The 19,371-nt window shown below is 36.4% G+C and overlaps 2 protein-coding genes across 23 annotated transcripts in view; both read left to right on the top strand.

The window, feature by feature from the left end:
* Positions 1-10,251, top strand: part of Sgip1 (SH3GL interacting endocytic adaptor 1) — a 205,775-nt gene extending 195,524 nt beyond the window's left edge. For 20 of the 22 annotated variants that reach the window (XM_078026456.1, XM_078026457.1, XM_078026455.1 and 17 more), the window contains 3 exons: positions 593-757; positions 2,201-9,536; positions 9,869-10,251. In XM_078026456.1, the coding sequence (XP_077882582.1) occupies positions 593-757; positions 2,201-2,223 (188 nt within the window). In that variant the 3' untranslated portion in view covers positions 2,224-9,536; positions 9,869-10,251. The remainder of the gene's footprint in view (positions 1-592; positions 758-2,200; positions 9,537-9,868) is intronic. The other 2 variants (XM_078026454.1, XM_040288803.2) reach the window with 2 other exon arrangements.
* A 1,020-nt stretch (positions 10,252-11,271) lies between these two features.
* Dynlt5 (dynein light chain Tctex-type family member 5) overlaps positions 11,272-19,371 on the top strand; it is a 28,505-nt gene continuing 20,405 nt past the window's right edge. The window contains exons 1-2 of the mRNA XM_005332378.3: positions 11,272-11,574; positions 12,881-13,000. Of these exons, the coding sequence (XP_005332435.2) occupies positions 12,885-13,000 (116 nt within the window). The 5' untranslated portion in view covers positions 11,272-11,574; positions 12,881-12,884. The remainder of the gene's footprint in view (positions 11,575-12,880; positions 13,001-19,371) is intronic.

Genomic DNA, 19,371 nt, shown 5'->3' on the forward strand with positions numbered 1-19,371 from the left:
CACTGAGTTCGATCTCCAGCACCACATAAAAATGTAATAAAGGTATTGTGTCCACCCACAACTAAAGAATAAATGTTTAAAAAATGACAATTATTGAACCAAAATACTTGAGGCACTAAAAAACAAGCAGACTATTTAACACCATTTTTTCATTTAGTTATTTCAATCAATAAAAACAATCCTTCCAGTACTCTTCCTCTTCCCCTTCCTATCAAGACCTCAACTCACAGACCATCCTTTCAGGAAAGAGCTCTATGGAGGCATGTTCCTGTCCTCTAGTAGATCCATACTCCTAAAGTAAATATTTTTCACTCTCCTCTGATATTATTCAGAGTTATGAAAACACATGGCCTTCCATGCAGCATGCCCCCAAATTTTGAAACACCATTTTGCTGAATACATTTCCACCAACGTGCAAATAGAAGTATTCATACTATTCAATGACACATTTCATTCATCACAATTTTGTCACTAAAACTTATACTATTTCCAAGTAAGTCCAATGTTGTATTTTAACTTTCTAACTTCCAAAATTATATCCAGAACGTTGTGTTGCCTATTTTCTTATAATATTCCCCCTTTTTTTTTTAAGGGGTGGGTTCCTTGTTAGCAAGATTTCAGCTGTCTGAAGGCCCAAGCAAACCTTCCCCACTGGTTGTACAATTCACAAGTGAAGGGAGCACTCTTTCTGGCTGTGACATTGAACTTGTTGGAGCAGGGTACCGATTTTCACTCATCAAGAAAAGGTTTGCAGCAGGTAAGTTGGTATCTCAAATTCTATTTGCAAAAATAAGGTTGCTTTTGCTACTCTTCATTAAGGAGGAATAGGTCATAGTTTTCTCCCCATTTTCCTTCTTCTTCTCACTCCCATTAGAAATCAAAACAAACCAGTAGTTGAATGAAATACAAATGGAACAATGACCTGGAAATCAGAAATCAGGAAGCTACTTATGCTAGCTCTGTTTCTTATGTTGGCTGATGAGTCACCCACTATGCACATGTGTGTATTGAGGTCAATGGAATAAAGCCTACTTTTGTTATATTGGCAAATAAGATAAATGCTGTTTGTCTTTGCATTTATCACCTTCTGAAAACATTTTTAAAAAAGGAAAAAGAACACAAAATTTTTGACATACCTAAGGCATGGGAGTATTGGACTTCTTGTAAACTTTTAGTTCCATCAGGACTTCATAGAGTTTAGATGTGGCAAGCTTAGCTGAGAAGTAGAAGAATCTATTTTCACTTTAATAACAATTTTAAAGAATATAAATCACAGATCGGAACCATTTACCCATGAAATGAACATGACCAGGTTTTGTTTTGCAAAAAGGCTAGGTTTTTTCATTTTGTTTTTGTAAATAGGGCAGGGGGAGGGCTCCCAATACAAGGTGATTATATTTGTCAAGTATAATTTTCCAGGATGAATCCTGGTTTGGTATGGTTTTGGGTTTTTTTGTTTTTGTTTTTGTTTTGTTTTGTTTTGTTTTTGTGGTGCTGAGAATTGAACCCAAGGCTTCACCCATGCTGGACAAGTACTGTACCACTCAGCTTTATCTCAGCCCCAAGTCCTGTCTTTCATGCCTGCCAAACTGCTATGTTGACATGATTGTTAATTATAACTCTTTTACTCTCAAAAATAAACCAAGTTGGAAAATGAACTGTATGAGCACCCTTCCTAAAATAAGTTGGATTCTCACATGCAGGGGAAAACCCCACACACCACCACCTATTCTGAGCAAAACTCAAACCTCTGCAAAAAATGGAAGTGTTAAAAGTCAACTAGCTGATGTAGAAAATTGAAAGTTTAAAAACTTTTACATAGTGGGCCAGGCACAGTGGTACATGCCTGTAATCCCAACGGTTTAGAAGGCTGAGGCAGGAGAATTATGAGTTCAAAGCCAGCCTCAGCAACTTAGTGAGGTCCTAGCAACTCAGTGAGACCCTGTCTCTAAATAAAATCCGAAAAAGGGCTGGGAATGTGGCTCAGTGGTTAAGTGCCCTTGAGTTCAATCCCTGGTACCAAACAAACAAACAAGCAAACAAAAACCTTTATGTAGTTTGTGTTATTGTTGCAACGTAAAGTATGCAATATTTGGCTCCAAGGGATAGGGCAAAAGGAATAGAAATGTTACCTATATAATAATCACAGTATCAAAATCGCAGATAACCTATTGATATGTTGTTTTGTTTTGTTTTGCAGGAAAATACTTGGCAGATAACTAATAAAAATCTTATGCAAGGATTCATATAATGAAGAACTGTTGTATGAGAAACAGGTTTTAATTCTGGTTTGATGAAAGCAAACCAATGTCTGCACTTGGGATCTATCAGCTGGAAAGTCGATGGCTTTCAGCAGTGATTTCCCTTACACCACACCATGATGACCAATCCTACAGTATTTACTTCTAGGTGTAATATTGTTAATGGTTTTCAAATGTAATTATTGTATTTGTAAATTGTATTCTCATTCCAGTAAGGCAGTTAGACACTTGAGTTTTAGCATTTTACCATTCCTGAAATGGATGTAATTTAAACCGTGGTATGTAAATTCAATTGTAGTACTGTTGAATGGCACAATGCTTACAGAGGTAGATTGCATTTTGTCAATATATAAAATTTAAATATAATATTGATAGCTGTCATAAAGGGGGTGCCACATATAAAGAAACTTAAATGGAACGAGAAGAAAAAAGAAACTTTCTTTTCTTCAGTCCTTAGTATGTTTTACTCTAGTGCTAAATAAAAAGTCTATCTTCAAATGTTTAGTGGGTTAAATTCAGAAACTATTTCAGAAAAAAAATTCTAAGGTTACAGCATATTCAAAGAAAAGCATTAATTACCACTTTTTAAAGAGCTTTTTTTTCAAACTGCAAATTTCATAAAAATGCAAACTATAAACAGGGCCTCTTATTTTTATAACTTGTGTAAAAAGGGAAAGCAATTCATATTTAAAGTTTAAGTATATTAAATTATAATCAAGAGTAAAGAAGATGTCAAAATCTTAACTACTTCCCCCTCTCTCTGCAGTTTAGCAAATGTGGAGATTGCTGAATAACCAGTCCGACTAAAACCAAAATTGTGACTTTAATCTTTAAGACTTTCCATAGTTGAACTGGTTAACAACGTTTGCACAATTCCTCTGAACAGATGGTCTCTCTCATCCAGCCTGGGGGAATGACACCTTGTGTCTTCCTCTTTACCCACAGGAATCAAAACACTGAGAATAAGAATCTCAGAAAATAATTTTTAGTTCCCTGTTTAGATCCAGAAGGAGAATTTTAATTGTTATCATTTTTATCATTTGGGAAAGAACAAATAAGCTTTATAAATGAAATTCTATTCACATCATTGTACAATAAATTTCCTTTGGGATGATTAATATTCATTGTATAAATCTGTCAATCTTTGCTCTTAATGGGGAATCAAGAAAAGAGTCATCTAAGTCATCTCATTGCCCCAAGGTACCATAAAAATTGCAATTTCTCAGTCTGGCCCCAAGACAACTCCTTCAATAGTCCCAATCATAAAAATCCTCCCCCATTAAGATCTGAAAATGTTATTCTGTCGTTAAGTCATAAAACTTACTTTAAACATAAACTAAGTCCTATTCTGGGTTATACTATTAAATAACTGAAATTAATTGTTCTATTTGCCATTAACTGCTAAATTTCAATTTATATTCACTCAAATTTGACAAAGAGTCTTTGGCCACTTTAAATTTTAGAATGAAATTAAATTTTTTAGGTTTTACTTTTAAAGTGAGATTGTGACTGGTAATTGTTTATAGTGGAAATTTTTAAATTAATATTTGTTCTCTTCAATCAATGCTTGCTACGAAGAGAATGTTTAGAATGACCTGTTTTACCTTAAAAGAATTCTGACTATTCAAACAAGCTGTCAGTTAGTTCCCCAAAGTCCTGTATATTGAAGCTTTTTTGAACAAACTAATTAATATACTCATTTTAAGTAAAAATATTCAATCTGATTTTGAAATCAAATTTGAAAAATGCAAACTTTTAAATCCCCAAAACATGAAAATTCAGAACACTAAAATCAATGGAGAGCACACAACAGAAAACTGAGAATTACACATAGTAAGAAAATAAAAACGTGGTTTTTAAGTAATCAGTTCATGAAAAAACATTGAATATTAACACAAAGCATATTAAAAATGTGTAAATATTACTGGTTCTCATGTTTTTCTCTTTATATTTTATTTTATATAGATTTAGACTGAATTAGTAATTAAACACAATTTTTTTCCAAAGAATAATTTTGTTGATATTGTAAAAAATGTAATTAAAAATATAGATTTCGGTAGTCTCTAACATTGTTCAAATGTTTCCAGGAACTAAATCTGAAACTATGAAGAAATCCTATGACCCCATATTTGGCCTTCATGAAACCAAATGGAAGTCATTGATTTCAAAATTGTTAAGTATTGAATAACCAGAACCTCAATAAGAATGTATTCCTTCCCCCTTCAGAAAATAGGTCAAATAATAACACAATAAGCTTGTATCAGGGATTTAGATTTTGGTGTTTTGTTGTTGTTGTTTTTTTTAATTATAGGTTGAGCCTATATTTTCACAGTACTGTAGAATAAGAATTCATGTTCTTAAAAAAAAAAAAAGATCCTAAACAATGCAAAAGTCTCAGTTATCAAAGACATATCAAGTCAGATTCATGATCAGTTCCTAGGTCAGAACAAAGTAGACTAGTACATCCTAAGATGATTTGCAGTATAAGGGGTTAAAATTTTAAAAAAATTTTTAAAAAGTTCTAGTTAACCTGAACACTGTTTCCTGAACATTCTGATTCAAAAAGCCTCTGCTCTAACAAGATAGAAAGTATAAATGGTACTGCTTTATTTTGGCAAGATGAAAAGTATGTTTTTCTCTTCAAATAAATCCCATATTTTTATGAAATTTTTAAAAATAAATTCTTATTAATAATTAGTCTGAATTTTATCATAATTGGAATGTATAATTACTAAGAATTAAATACTACATTTTAAAGCTCTACTCACTTCATCTACAATCAAATGAAAATTCACTGTGTGGTATTTGGGAATATATTCACCTCTAAGGAAAGAATGCCCACATTTCTTGTGATTTTGAGTGAATACACAGAATCCTCAGAAAGTCAATGACAGATGTTCTTTCTGGGCTTTGTATTTTTTTTTTAACTCAATCTCAATCTGAAAAATGTTTGACCTATAATTACACAAATTTCCATTTTAAAATCTTCTTTTCAAAGAAGAGGATGAGTACATTAGTTCTACCATTACTCCTGCTGCGTGACCTTAGATAAGTCTCTATACTGTTCAGTTCTCTTCTTTAGAATGAGAGGCTGGGACTGCTGTGGTTTTCAGGCTTTTCTTCATAGCAGGACCTCTTTCTAATAAAATTTACATGGAATTCTGTTAGGCAAAACATCTCAAAGCATCTTCTCCAGCAGCTTAATTTAAATACCATAACAACAGACAGATGAGGTGTAAAGTATATTCTGACTCTGAAGTTCCAAATTCCACTTTATTCAGATAAACCACTTTTAAGGCGCTATAAGGAAACTTGTACATTCATGGTAATCAGTACACTGTGAAAGTGAATATATACTTGAGTGCTTGCTGTGTACCAGTGACAGATATAAGCTCCTTTATTTCTTATAAAAAATCCAAAAATTCTTTAAGTACTCCTTTTAATTCCTGTTTTCCCAATGATGTCATTAAGGCTTAGAAAGATGGACTAACTCACCCAAGTGGTACTACAACTAGAATACCCAATTACTTTGAAGGCACAGGAGCCACCTTGAGCTCTTCTAATTTGTCCTTGGGTGGGTGGGGAGAATCTCCTCTATTTTATTTTATTACACACACTCCATTTGAATGCCAAAGTAAAAGACAATATGAAAAACTAGCCTTGAAATAAGGATAATTCAATAACAAAATTGTTGAAAAAAATCAGTGTTTCTCAAAGTACGGTATATGGACCACTTGTATCTTCACATAAGAGAACAATGATGTGGTCTTAGTCATCACTATAACCCCAAGTTTTTATTGAATTAATAAATCTCCAAGGATGGAGTTTACGAATATGTATTTTGGTAAGCACTCAAAATTTCAGAATCATTGCTCTAGTCGTTCTTCAAAATCTTTTTCAGTTCTGGCATTATATCAGAATTTATATATTAATATAAGGATTAAATTCTAAATTGAATATCATTTTTCTAGTGAGTTTATTTTTCATTCAGTAAACTTAACTTCCTTCAGTCTTAGAAAAAAAAAAGATAGTTTTATAATTATTTTCCTAGAAAAATTCTTACCTTTCTTTTTTGGAGTCCTTCTGTTATGCTGTTACCTTCTCAAAGTAGCTTGAAATGCATTCTCTTATTTTCAATTCTCTGTCCTTGTCTTCATTGTCTTAAAAGACTTGAGATAGTAGGAGGATCATACATTGTCACTCATTCCCAATACCAAGTTCTAATAAATGTCTCCTTCCTTGCAAAGGACACCCAGACCTCTATCTTGTGAGTTGGCCTTCTTTATTTTATAGCTTTTTTTAAATGTTTTTTTTCTTGGTCCATTTGACAAGTAAACTAAACTTTTCATTTATTTATATTTGGTGGTGAGAATTGAACCCAGTGTCTCAGGCATGAATCAGCCTTATTCTAAAAGAGTTGCACCAATCATTTTTATTTTTGAATTTTTCAAAATAATCACAGTTTCTCCATTAAAGTTGGTGATACAGTAAAATATGCAGATACCTACCAAGAAGGGGAATGTGGGCACACATCTCTGTTTCTGCTTTTTTCTCCCCAGAAGAGTATACATTTAAGCCAAATCCCATTTAGTCTAAATGTATTCATTTTGTCACATGATTTTTATATTAGCAACTTTTTAAAAAATAAAACCAGATTTTTTAATAATATCAAAATCAAGGCAGGCTCTAAAAATCACTTTAATAATTAATGTAAGTATCATGTTTCCATGAAATTAATACAATAAGTCAAAACAATTAGTCAAATGGGGCTTTTTGGTTTTTTTAAATTTTATTTTATTTATCAAACAGTATAGAAATACCACTTTCTTACTCATGGATTAACCATGGTTACTTTTTCATTACTTTTTGTCCATGGAATATACAGAGGAAAAAATGAGATAGGAGTACGTTGCTTAAATCTCCAAATATCAAAAGAAAACAACAAACACCTTCCTTTCTTTTGTGCCAATTTTTTTTTTGTTTTGTTATCAAGGATTTTGAACTCAGAGGCATTGGACCACTGAGCCACATATCCAGCCCTATTTTGTATTTTATTTAGATATAGGGTCTCACTGAGTTGCTTAGCACCTCATTTTTGCTCGACTGGCTTTGAACTCAAGATCCTCCTGCCTCAGCCTCCAGAGCCACTGGTATTTTAGACATGTGCCACCACTGACTACAGCTGCATTTTAAATGTTGAAACTTTAGTCTCCTTCTTGAAGGGATATCAGATTTTAAGGTCTATCAAGTTGACTATTGTGAGACTATTTGTTTTGTCCTCAGGTTTAGTATGTAATTTCTAATCTAAAGGGTATTTCTATAAGAAAAAAGTCCTCTGTCGCCCTTTGCCAGTGGTATAATAATTTATTCTCTAACTTTAATTCTTGAAGTTATTTTTCCTTTGATTTATAGTATTTCTGATCTCCTTCTTCTATCTTTAGGGCAGTAGTGCATTGGCCTCTCCTGAATACATCTTTAAGGTTGCAAGAAAAGATGTTTTGACTTTGAAATATATTTTTAAGTACCCCTTAATGTTTTAGAGAAAAGATGTAAAGTATATATTTGGACTATATTAATCCACACACTGGTATTTTCCAATCCACATTCAGGTCCACAAGTTTGGGCAATATTCATTGTGATCCAAAAATGAGTGGTCCTATACCATAGTCCTCACTGCTTGGATTTTTGACAATAAATATTGTGTTTTAACGAAACTCAAGAAAGTTATTGGATCAGTAAGACATTATTTCTAATCATACCTTGAAAAACTTTAGAAAAGTTTTCTTTTAATACTCATACATATTCCAATAACAGCAAATAATATAGCCAGGGAATTTTTGAAAAGATGCTTCTAGGATTTTGTTTTAACTTTAAGAGAATTCTTCCATTTCATGCTATCTCTTTTCATTAGTATCTCTTAGTGAATGTAACTTTCTCACCTAAAATATTTGTAAACAAAACAATGAAACATATTTTGTTTTGTTTTGTTTTAAATTTTGTCTCTAAGACCTGCATCTATGAACAGCACATCAGGGCCCCAATTGTTAAAGATCTTCCAAATTCTTGGCAGAGTAAAATTAATGCTAGTGAGCAATCTACAGTCATATTTTAGCAAACAGCTTTAAGAAACCAAATCATGATAGATAAATGTTGACAGTATTTTACATAAGCTTGTTAACAATTATATGAAAAACATTTTAGTTAAAGCTAAGAACAATGCACTATTTAGCATAGATTTTTGTAGGACTCCACATTCTTTTAATGAGCATTTCACAGTTATTGTTTATTTTGCTTATTTTTTGCAAATCAATATCTATCTATATATATACATATATACGTGTGTGTGTGTGTGTGTATGTGTATAATGGATAATGTTCCTTTATAAAATTCCTGGGTAAATTGTTTACAAATAGAAAAACAGTAAAGCTGAATTACTTTACATTTCTCCAAATATAGATCAATTTTTAATCCATTCAGAGTTTGTGCATAAGCCACCTATAATTCCAAAATGTTCCACTGAATGAGTATATCGTGCAAATGTTAATTTCTCCTTATTCAGTTTTATATTATTATTATTTATTATTATATATTATTGACATTTTTATGGCAAAACAAATGCTTAATGTTATTCATGTATGTGTTACCATTTTAAGCCATTTTAAATAATACACCAAATGACTATTACAAGGATCACTGTCCCAAGATGCAAAGAAAGATTTTAATTTTTTTCTTTTCTTTATGAGTTGTTAGGATGAAAAATCTTAAAGCTGTGTTGATTTTGCAGGTCAGTATTTATTTCTTACTTTGTTATGTGAATATGCATGAAAGAGAAGAAAGGGATTGGCTTCTGATTCATTCATTCATTTATATTCTCCGCGCCCGCATCTCTTTTCTCCTCCACTTCCTTCCCTCCCCACCTTTTTCCCTCCTTCTCTCTTTCTCTAAGTCTAAGGGAATTGGGAAATTGCCACTAAAGATTTTTCCCTGAAAAGCCAAGTGTTAGTATGATATTATGCTGATCCATCTATGAGCAGAGTTCCACTATAGTCAAGCAGTAATTTACAGCTCTGGCTCTTTGAATACTACTGTATTTTAGTTAAGAAGTCTTTTTGTTTGTTTTTCACTTGGATAGGAAGAGATCTGTATGAATGAAATGGTCAAATTTTCATTTACATTCCTACTAAGAGACACAATGTAAGACATTGATTTTTTTTTTAACTTGTACAGTAAGAAACTAGAAAAGGAACTCAAGAGAAATTTTGCTGTGGTCTAAAGGTAAAATGCAATTTAGTTAATTAAGAACAATGGTGTCTGTATGTGCATTGATTTGGTGATAGATATTATTTAGAGTTCATCATCTATGAAGCAAAAAAAAAGATACTGAATTTCCTTACAATCTTGTGCTGAGTATATCATTTCACAAAATGCCTTGGGCATAAAATATTTATAATCAGAATTATGGATTAGAATACTCAAAATACATTTTAAATTTAGTCAAAATGTGGTTGCCTCACCTTGTTTTGCTCCATGCCCACGTATACAGGGCATACTTTATTCTGACACCCTTCCGGCTCAGGATATGATGAAGGTCTGTTGCCTCTCTGCAGATCTCAGAGGAGACCAGCAAAGCTGCAGACACTTGCTGCCTGCAGAGCTGAGCAGAGCTTTTGCTGAGCGCTGGGGATGAACACAAAGTGTTGACTTGTTGGAGATAATCGTGAGACCATCTTAACTTTACTTGCCTTATAAGTTAGAAAAAGTGTGGATATCACTTTTTTGTAAATACTGATTTTTATAAATGTTTTTCCTTCCTAACTTGCCCTATCACTCATTTCACAAAATCTTGAATATGCAATTATTTGTCATGACACATTACTGCAAATAAGGTTCCCATTTCAGAATAAAGTTTAATTCTACCTGTGAGTAAGCTGTTATTGAAATGTGATTTTTTTTCTGGAAAAAAATTAAAATAAATTGAGTTGTGAACCTCTTTTATTGCCAGCCTCTTAAAAATTTATGTGCATGTCTGGGACATTTCATTGCATGTTGGTGGTGGGGATGATGGGCCAAGGGTCTGGCAAAAGTCAAGGGCTTTAGAATCAGACAAATCCCAGTTCTATGGTTTAACTGTAGACCAGAGCATGTTACTAAGTAATTCTCCATTGCCTTACCTTAAAAAAATAGAACAATATGGCTCCAAAATCATAGGGTTGTTGAACAGATTAAATGATTTCATTTAATTTATTTTGTTTTATCTATCAGTCCCTGAGCAGTTCATAATTAATCCAGGGTAAATATTCAATAAGCAATGCTTTACTGGTGATATTTTCCTGTGAATGGGGATTGGGATGAGCCAGAAAACTTCAATGCTCTTCTTCCAACACTATGTTAACTGTGCTTTATTGTAATCCTAATGTGAGTTATTATCATCAGCTAATGCTGGCTACAGTGAACACTCTTCAGGAGCCTGTGCACTGGATTAGGAGCCTAGGGACTTTATCTTATCTTTTCCTCCAATGGGGGGTGGGGGAATGTTTACATACAGGGTTTTTTGTTTTCTTTTTTGTTGGGGAGGACTAATGTTCTTGGAGAAGGGGGTGGTTACTGAAGGGGAAACAGGGCTTATTAGTTATAGCAGCCTCCATTCCAAAGTTTCTTAACCTTATTAGGCTAGGAAGAGTTCTGCCCCAGCATTGTTAACAGGCAGCAGTTAATACCCTGTGTTAATACCAGGGGAGCCCTTGGGTATACTACTTAATATCAGAGAATCTCAATTTTCTAATTCTGTAAAGGAAGAACAATCCTTTCTTGATAAAGTTGCTGAAACAACTGAATAAACCAAACAGTCTCTGACAAAGATAAAGTTTCAATTACCCTTGTCATCAATCCTTTGTGCCTTGAAAGGGGAAGATGCTTAGGGGCGGGGCGGGGGGGTTGTTGATTGCAATCCCGCAGCACTTCTTATTTCTACCCCCTGACAACCGCGGAAAAGGGAACAAGATGGAGAGGCGTCTTGAGTGCCAAATCTCTGCAATCCCAGAACGCAGTGGACTGCAGGGTGGCCCCGTCTACAACCCTAGAGCGGCTCAGAGTACCACATAGCGGCCAAGTCTGGCGGGGCGGGCGGAGGGCATTGTTTGAGGAGGTCACCCTGGAGACCAGTCGCGGAGTTCAGGGGGAGTGCGCCGGCAGCCGCTGGCAGAGGGAGACCTGGCAGACAGAGCCAGGCTGCTTGCCCCGTGCCCGCAGTGAATGAGCCGAAGTCCAGGTGGCCCCTTGCAGAGCAGCTCTCGCCACCCTAGCTGGGCTGTAGGTAAGGGAGCTCTTTCTGTCGTGCACAGGACTAGAGGGGAGGAAAAGCGGTTGGAGAGGTAGAGGTTCAATAGTAAGAAATGGTCTTCCATGACCCGGATATCTCCACTACCTTTTTCCTCTTTCTTCCAACAAATAAGAAAACCTGATCCTAAATCTGGGAACTGGAAATAGGTCCGGGCCTTAGGACCCCACCCGCCCAAGTGCCTGGGCTTCGAAGGTGATGCACGACGCGCGCGCGGAGCTGCCCAGCGTGGCGACCCCTAGAAAGCCAAGCAGCGCGAGTTCCAGGTGGTCCTCCTGTGGCCAGCTGCTGCACCTCTGGGGACCTCCAACCCAAGTTCCAATTGGGGTCTTCCCGGGGTGGGCGCGGCCTGCGGGGCAGCTGGGAAATAGCTAAGGAGGGCGAGGGCTTCCTCTGACTTTGGAGCTGAACATAAACGACTCTCGTCATCTGGCCGCCTGTGTTTCTCTCTCCACATCCCTAGTCCCCTTGCAGGAGCACTCATGCCTCATCCACATAGGCCCAGCGGGGCTCAGGCCGCTCAGATGCCCAGGCACACGCCCAGGGCCCGCCCTGGCACTGAGGATACTGGAATGTGCGGCGTGATCTTGGCCCTTCACACTCCCCTGCCTGGTCCTGTTCCTGCCTAGCGCAGTGTTAAGGCTCTGAGATGCACAGATTATGAAATAATTTAAGTGAACACCTGAATAGAGGTAGGCAGTGAGGGCATCACAGTCAGGGTGCAAGTCTGGGAAGTCCACTGCTTCCAGATTTTAAATAAGCCTTTGTGAGAAGGAGGTAGGTTTTCCAATAAATCACTTCATTGAAGTTAAGTCCTGTTAACCCTTTACAAAATAAACCGCTTTTGATAGAGAAAAACAAACAACAGCTCTTAGGGGAAGTCAGTTCATTTTAATCTTATAGCAATAGCAACGTATTAATTAGTAATTATTTGCGAAGATTAAATGTGGAGATAATAAAAATACAGATTTCTGGTGTGGGTGTGGAATAGCATCTTCTACACGTAGCTCTTTTTTTCAATTACTTCCTTCCTCTTCACCAGTTCTGCAATTTAATATTTACTTGTGTGAATTAGATACACTGTTGCATAAATATAAGTTCTCAGAGTTCTATTTCCAGTTATAAGTGACCAGAATATCAACACACACTATGTATTCCTCTTGAGGAAACCTCACTTGGCCATTCTAAAAGGCTGGGTAAAGGATTTATGTACAATATTTGGGTAACTAAAAGGTTTTCAGATATTTCTTTTGCCATTTTGCACAATTTGTCTTCCATACAGTGTGATGATGTCAGACTTCCCTAAGGACAAAGCTGCTCGTACTCTGAGGAAAGGTGGGAGCGTGGACTCTCCAAGTGGTCATGATTTCCGCCGGAAGGAAGGTCCTGGGCGCACCAGAGAGTGAGTGATGGGTGTCTAATGAAATTCAATTATTGAAGAAAAATTATTAAATTCAATTATTGAAGAAAATAATGTTCATCAGCAGGGGGAAAAAAAAAGTCCTGGGGGACATGAAAAGAGAAAATGGGCAAATACAAGGCTATTTTGGGGGGCCTTAAGAAAAAGAGGGAAAGCTTAAGGGACATGTTGACCCTATCAGCATATGTACTGTTTCACAGATTACCCTGAAAAACCCTGTTCCCAAGAGAACTGCTACATGTAATTTGCACCAGCCACCCTTACAAGTCTCTTGAATTCCTCTTCTCCATGTCACACAACTGCACTTTGTGCATTTTTAGGATCAATATGTACATATATAATATACTTATTATTTAGTACAAATTTTGTACTGTATTTTCATGGTCTTCGTATCATTTTTTTGGTTTTTTTTAATGTCTTTTTCAATGGTTATATCATCTTTTATGAATTTAAAATTCTGGATTAGTTAACCATTTTCAAATTACTGGCATTTTTTTTCTTTTTCACCATAAAATATCTTTCTGCTTGGTTATTTCTCAACAATATAATTAGTGGGTCAAAGGATAATGAGTACTTTGTTTTGTTCTTGCTACATACTGCATTTACTCTGCTAAAAAGATGAATTTCATGGCACTCCATTTTGACCACTGTTGGCAAGAAAATATCAAATTATCTGATGCAACAGTCAATAATCTATGTAATAGATTTTCCTTATTAACAGTCTCCACAGGGTCCAAGGATGTGGTGTATTAATCCCCATGGTTGGGAAGTGGGAGCTGGTTTGTTTGCAAAACAGAGACTAGAAGAATTAGAATAATTGGAATTCTGAAACCAAAAGCTTTCTATTCTCAGCATCCTTTAGTGCACTTAAAACTCCACCTTCAGTATTAGAAGTTCGTAGATTACATGTGCAATCTCCCTCATTTGCAAATGAAAAATGAATATAAAGGAAGAGCAGTCCTGGCATTTGTCAGAAACATAGGTGGAAGAATAGTTAACTTTTGCTTCTAATTCTAAACCATTCTGGTTGCTACCTCCAACATTTAAGAAAACAAAGTCTTTTATTTTTTTTTTTTAATATAAGGGATTGAACCCAAGTGTGTTTTACCACTGAGCTACATACATCTCAAACCCCACCCTCTTTTTTTAAATTTTGAGACAGGATCTCCCTAAATTGCTTATGCTGGCCTCAAATTTGAGATCCTCCTGCCTCAACCTCCTGAGTTACTGGGATTATAGGTTGGTTCCACTGTGTTCAGCTAAACAAAGTCTTTTAAAATTTTGTTTTAAAATAATTGCTTAAATTCAACTGACTTTTACCAAGAAACTATTCAAATAATCATCTGATATAATGTCCCCATAATTTTTAAAAATGCCCTCATTCAAAGACTAACCTAACATCCTTTTTTGCAGGGTTTTCATTTACTTCATCCTTACCAAAACACATTAGAAAATCATATAGATGCAGGGTTTGGTGAAGCTTGAAGAATTAAAGATCACTTTTTAACCCATATTGATGAAGCATAAATTGAAATTAAAATTTTTAATGCAAAAACTATTTTTTTTCCAACACATTGGATTTTTATCTAACAACTACTTTTAAGTAGCACTCACTTTGGTTTGGACTCTCAAACAAAACATTTGAAATGGATCTTCTACTTGCACATTTTTCCTTAAACAACCAATGAACAGCTTCCAAGTCCCCTTGCAATGCAGACTGCTTAGGAAGCCATCATCCCAGTTCTCATTCTACATTCCATCCTATGGTCTGCTTCAGTCAGAATAGCTGATCCTCTTTCATGATGTAAGTCCTCCACTGTTAGGAAAATTCCAGAAGCTCAGTGGCTATCAAATGCAGGTATTGTTTGAAATTGCAGTGCTTTACAATGCCTTATAGAAAAGCATTAAATTTGAAAATTATTCCAAAACAAATCAACAGCATAAAGCATATCGTGAAGTATCCTGAGGACTTATGACTTCATCTCATTTCATTTCCCTAGTTAATACTATTGGGTGGACATCTTTCTTACTGCGAAATAATCTAGGTATGTAAGATGAGGATACAGAACAAAACATAAGTATGGCGTCTGGAGTCCACAGATCCTGCCTATTCCCAAGGCAGCATCTTCCCCAACATTCTGCAGCATCCTACCCTCTGGCCACTATCAGCAATCCCTCTGCTGTCTGGCCTGTGGCCATTGCCCCATGCTGCTGCACTGTGGTGCAATCCCACTCCTTGCCTAGATTGCTGTTCTTACACTCTTCGGGCTTCCCTCTTCCTTTCCTTTAGATCTTAACTCCATCTCCACGCCTCCAAAAAATCTCTCAAATTACCCAACCATGACCACCACCACCTCCAAACTAAGTTGGAGTCTCTTCCTTTTTCTCCTGCTGCTTTCCTTTTCTACAAGAACCTGTATTTAGAGATCTTCTCATCTGTCTCCTCTGATAGACTGTGCACTTCTTGCCTTTGTAGCAGTAATCACACTAAGAAGGAAGACAGAAAAGAGTAGGTGGGGCTGCTGGCAGGCTGCTCCTTGGGTGTGGTATAAGGAGCACAGAGTTAGTCCTTCCATTTTGGTTCTCTGTCCACCATCTTCTGCGGTGGTAACCTGTGCATAAAGGGATCCTGGGAGTAACCAACATCTGAGTGCCTTCCAGTTGTGAAAGAAAGATTGAGTTTACATTTGACAAAATTATTGTCAACTCTTCTCTGGATTGGGTCTTTTTTGTTGAAGCTTCTGGTTTTATTATAATGTAAATTTTATGTTTCATTAAAGAAAAGAAGAAACCTCCTAAGCTGGACCTCCTCAACCCAACATCTTAACTGTTGACACAGTTTCTTTCTATACCTACATAGTTGTCATCAAATTGCATCTGTACACTTGAATTCTGTTTGTTTTTCACTGAAATAACTTATGATGGCAATCGCTAGCATTCACTGAGTCCTTATCATGGACTTCATTTATGCCTTACAGAGGCTCTGTAACAGGGGTTGGCAAGCTACAGACAAGGATTAGGTACAGCTAGCCACCTGTTTTGGTGTGGTCTCCTGGCGAGATATGGGTTTTACATGTTGGAAAAAACTTCAAAAGGAGAACAGTATGTTATGTCCATATGAAAATATAGTAAGTTCAGGTTTCAGTGTCCACAAGTAAAGCTTATCAGAACATAGCCATACTTGCTTACTCCTGTTCTGTCTCTGGCTGCTGTCACACTGTAATGGCCGAGTCGAGCAGCCATGACAAAACCTATAGGGATCCTTGGCAAAACCAAAAATACTTGCTATTTGGCCTTTTACAGAAATGCTTGCCAACTCCTGCTCTATAAAGATAGGTGTTACTCTCTTCCCCATTTTACAAATGAAAACAAACTTAGAGAGTTTGAGGCTCTGAAGCTACAAAATTAGCAAGTAGTAAAAAGGCTTTTTCTCATTAGTCAAGTATTTTCACTCCCAGAAAATTTGGCAATGCATGTGTAATTTGCATTAATGATACTGTTCCATTTATTCACCAGAACCTTCTGTCTCCCATCCCTTGGTCAGAGCAGGTACTCACAATGCTGTCTTTCTGGCTGGAAGCTCAGCCTTGGCAGACATGGAACCCAGTTTGAAGAGATGTGTTCTTAAAATAGAAACAGAAGCTGTGAGGTTCAAGTTTCTTCTCAGGATAATGTGACATGATATCCAGACTTACTTTCTCTGAAAACTAGAGTCCTTCTAGAGGCTCAGAGTGAAGGGTAGGGGCTGAAGAATCTGGCTTTTACCTCAAACCAAAGTTACAGTGATATGTAACCAGAACTTTCTGTGTTCTCCACTTTAATCTACTGAGGGCCACACTCTGTACTTTTTTACTTATTTATTCAGGGATTAGTGAGCTTCTACCATGTGCCAATTATTGTGCCACTTGTTAGATATATGTTTAAAAGATAGGTAACTATGGGCTTCCAAATGAGAAAAACTCATCTTTCTAGTGAATGGAGAGCCACCTGGTAACTCTTTTGCACAGTAGGGTAGGTCTTTCCAGTAAAAGTGAACAAATTAGAAAGAATTGTGTTCGTTACTTCATTTGAAGCATTTATGAACCACACAGAAAACATCACTGCTCTTAAGGAGTTTATAATCTGATGGGAAAGACAATGAATAAGTGATCTTAAATGTGATGAATTTGTTCTGTGATTCTAACCCACACTATTATGAGCTGCTTTGGAGCAATGGTGTGTCCAGGCGAGAGATTTGATCAGAGCTAGGGACCTAATTATATTTCCAGCTACATCAAACTAATGCCTCAACAGGATCTGATTGAGATATAGCTCCCCCCATGAAGAGAGAAACTCGGAGAAATGAAAATGGCCATGTTTCCAAATCCAACCACAACAATAGCTAGTTTTGTACTTTACAGGTAATTAAGCCATTTTACATACAATATCCATGTGTCTAACCTGTGGGTTAGATGGAGAAGATTATTAGATTATCCTCCACTTATTTTTGTAAATGGGGAAATGATGGATATTTTCTGAAATGGTGTTTTTTTTTTGATAGATGGTACTGGGAGAAAATATGGAAGAGAAGCTATAAAGCAAACTGAGGAAAGCATACAATAATATATTGTGTTCTAGGAGTAAGGAAAGTTATCTTCAACAAGATCCCAACATGAAGAATCAAGTGGTAAAGCAGAAAGGTGTTTGATAAATATAACTTCAATAAAATTTAACATTTCTGTTTAGTAAAGGATATTATAGATACAGCTAATAGAATGGTAGGAGATATATGTTTAAAAATTTTGCATGTTAACAATAAAAAGGATATACATTTTATACAAAGGAGATAACAGTTTTCAGAACCAAAGCCTAAAAAGCTAAACAGAATATGAAAAGATGCCCAAAAACACTTGAAACCAGTAAAATATCAATTAGAACTAGATACCGTTTTGCACCCATTCAAATGGTAAAGCATAAGAAAGGAAAATAATACCAAGTATCTGCAAGGAGTTTATAATCTGATGGGAAAGACAATGAACAAGTGAGAATAAAAGTCTTCGATCTATTCAGCAAAAACATCTAACAGTGTTTTAAAATTTTAGCTATCTGTGTGTTCCTTATTCACTCAGCTTTCTCAGAGCCAAAGTCAGTTTTCACAGTGGCCCGCAAGTCCCACCATGATCTGGCTACCATCCTTTGTAATCATCCTTTTTCAGCTCCCACTACTCTGGCCTCTGGACCCTTTCAATCCACAGTTCAGCACTATTGCATGTGCTATCCTCTGTCCATGGTATACTTTTCCTGTGCCATCCACGTGGCTCATTTCCTCACCTCCTTTGAGTATTTGCCTCCTTTGAGTATTTGCCTTGGCCACTTGGTTTAAAACTTCACTCAGGCCAAGAGCAGAGGCACCTGTAATCCCAGTGGCATGGGAGGCTGAAGCAGGAAGATCATAACTTTATAAACCAGCTTCAGTAACTTAGTGAGGCCCCTAAGCAAAACAGTGAGACTGTGTCTCTAAATAAAATATTAAAAAGGACTGGGGATGTGGCTCAGTGGTTAACCTCCCCTGGGTCCAATCCTTAAGCAGGACGACTGCATTCAGGCACCCTCTCCCTCAACAACACCCAAACTCCTGTAATCTGATCTACTTTTCCCTGTGCAGTTGTCTCCTCATACAATACATAATTAAACTGTTTAGTATTTACTGTCCACTATCTTTCTTTCCTCATTACAATGAGTTCTATGAGGACAGAGACCTTAGTTAGATTGTTCCAGTACTGTATCCCAAAGATCCAGAATAGTGCTTGGCACATAATGATCCCTCAAAAAGTGTTTTTTGATCATCAAGTAAGTAATTAATGCATTATGTTAATTCCTGAACAAGCAACTTGAATTGCTCACAGAAAAGTTAGATTCAAAGATCCACGTACATATGAAGTCCAGGGTGACTGGGGACTTTTACCTTGTAGGCACAAGATGTGTTTAGGCAAATAGAAAAGTGCTCGTTCAAATGTTTCATACAAGATACATTTTTGGCCTCTATGCTGAACATTCCATCATACATCTATTCAAAAGAAAATGAACCATTTCATCTGTGTTAGAAATCTGCTATCAGGAGACCAAGATGGCTGCGAATAGAGTGCATCACACCCCGTATACTGTGCCACTGCGCAGGTGAATAACGAGTTAGAATGACAAAAAACTAGCTTGTTAGGAACGTACAGCAAAAGGGGGGTGCACCAAAACATAGAAGAAGGATTTCCAGCACCGAGGTCTGGTAATTGAGTCTCAAACTCGAGCCAATTGTGCGACTGGAGATCCGGGCTGACTGATTCGAGCGGCCCGCCCCGAGGCTACAGATGGCGGGGCGC

This window comes from Ictidomys tridecemlineatus, chromosome 11 (assembly GCF_052094955.1).
Source record: "Ictidomys tridecemlineatus isolate mIctTri1 chromosome 11, mIctTri1.hap1, whole genome shotgun sequence".
In the NCBI taxonomy this organism is placed as follows: Eukaryota; Metazoa; Chordata; class Mammalia; order Rodentia; family Sciuridae; genus Ictidomys; species Ictidomys tridecemlineatus.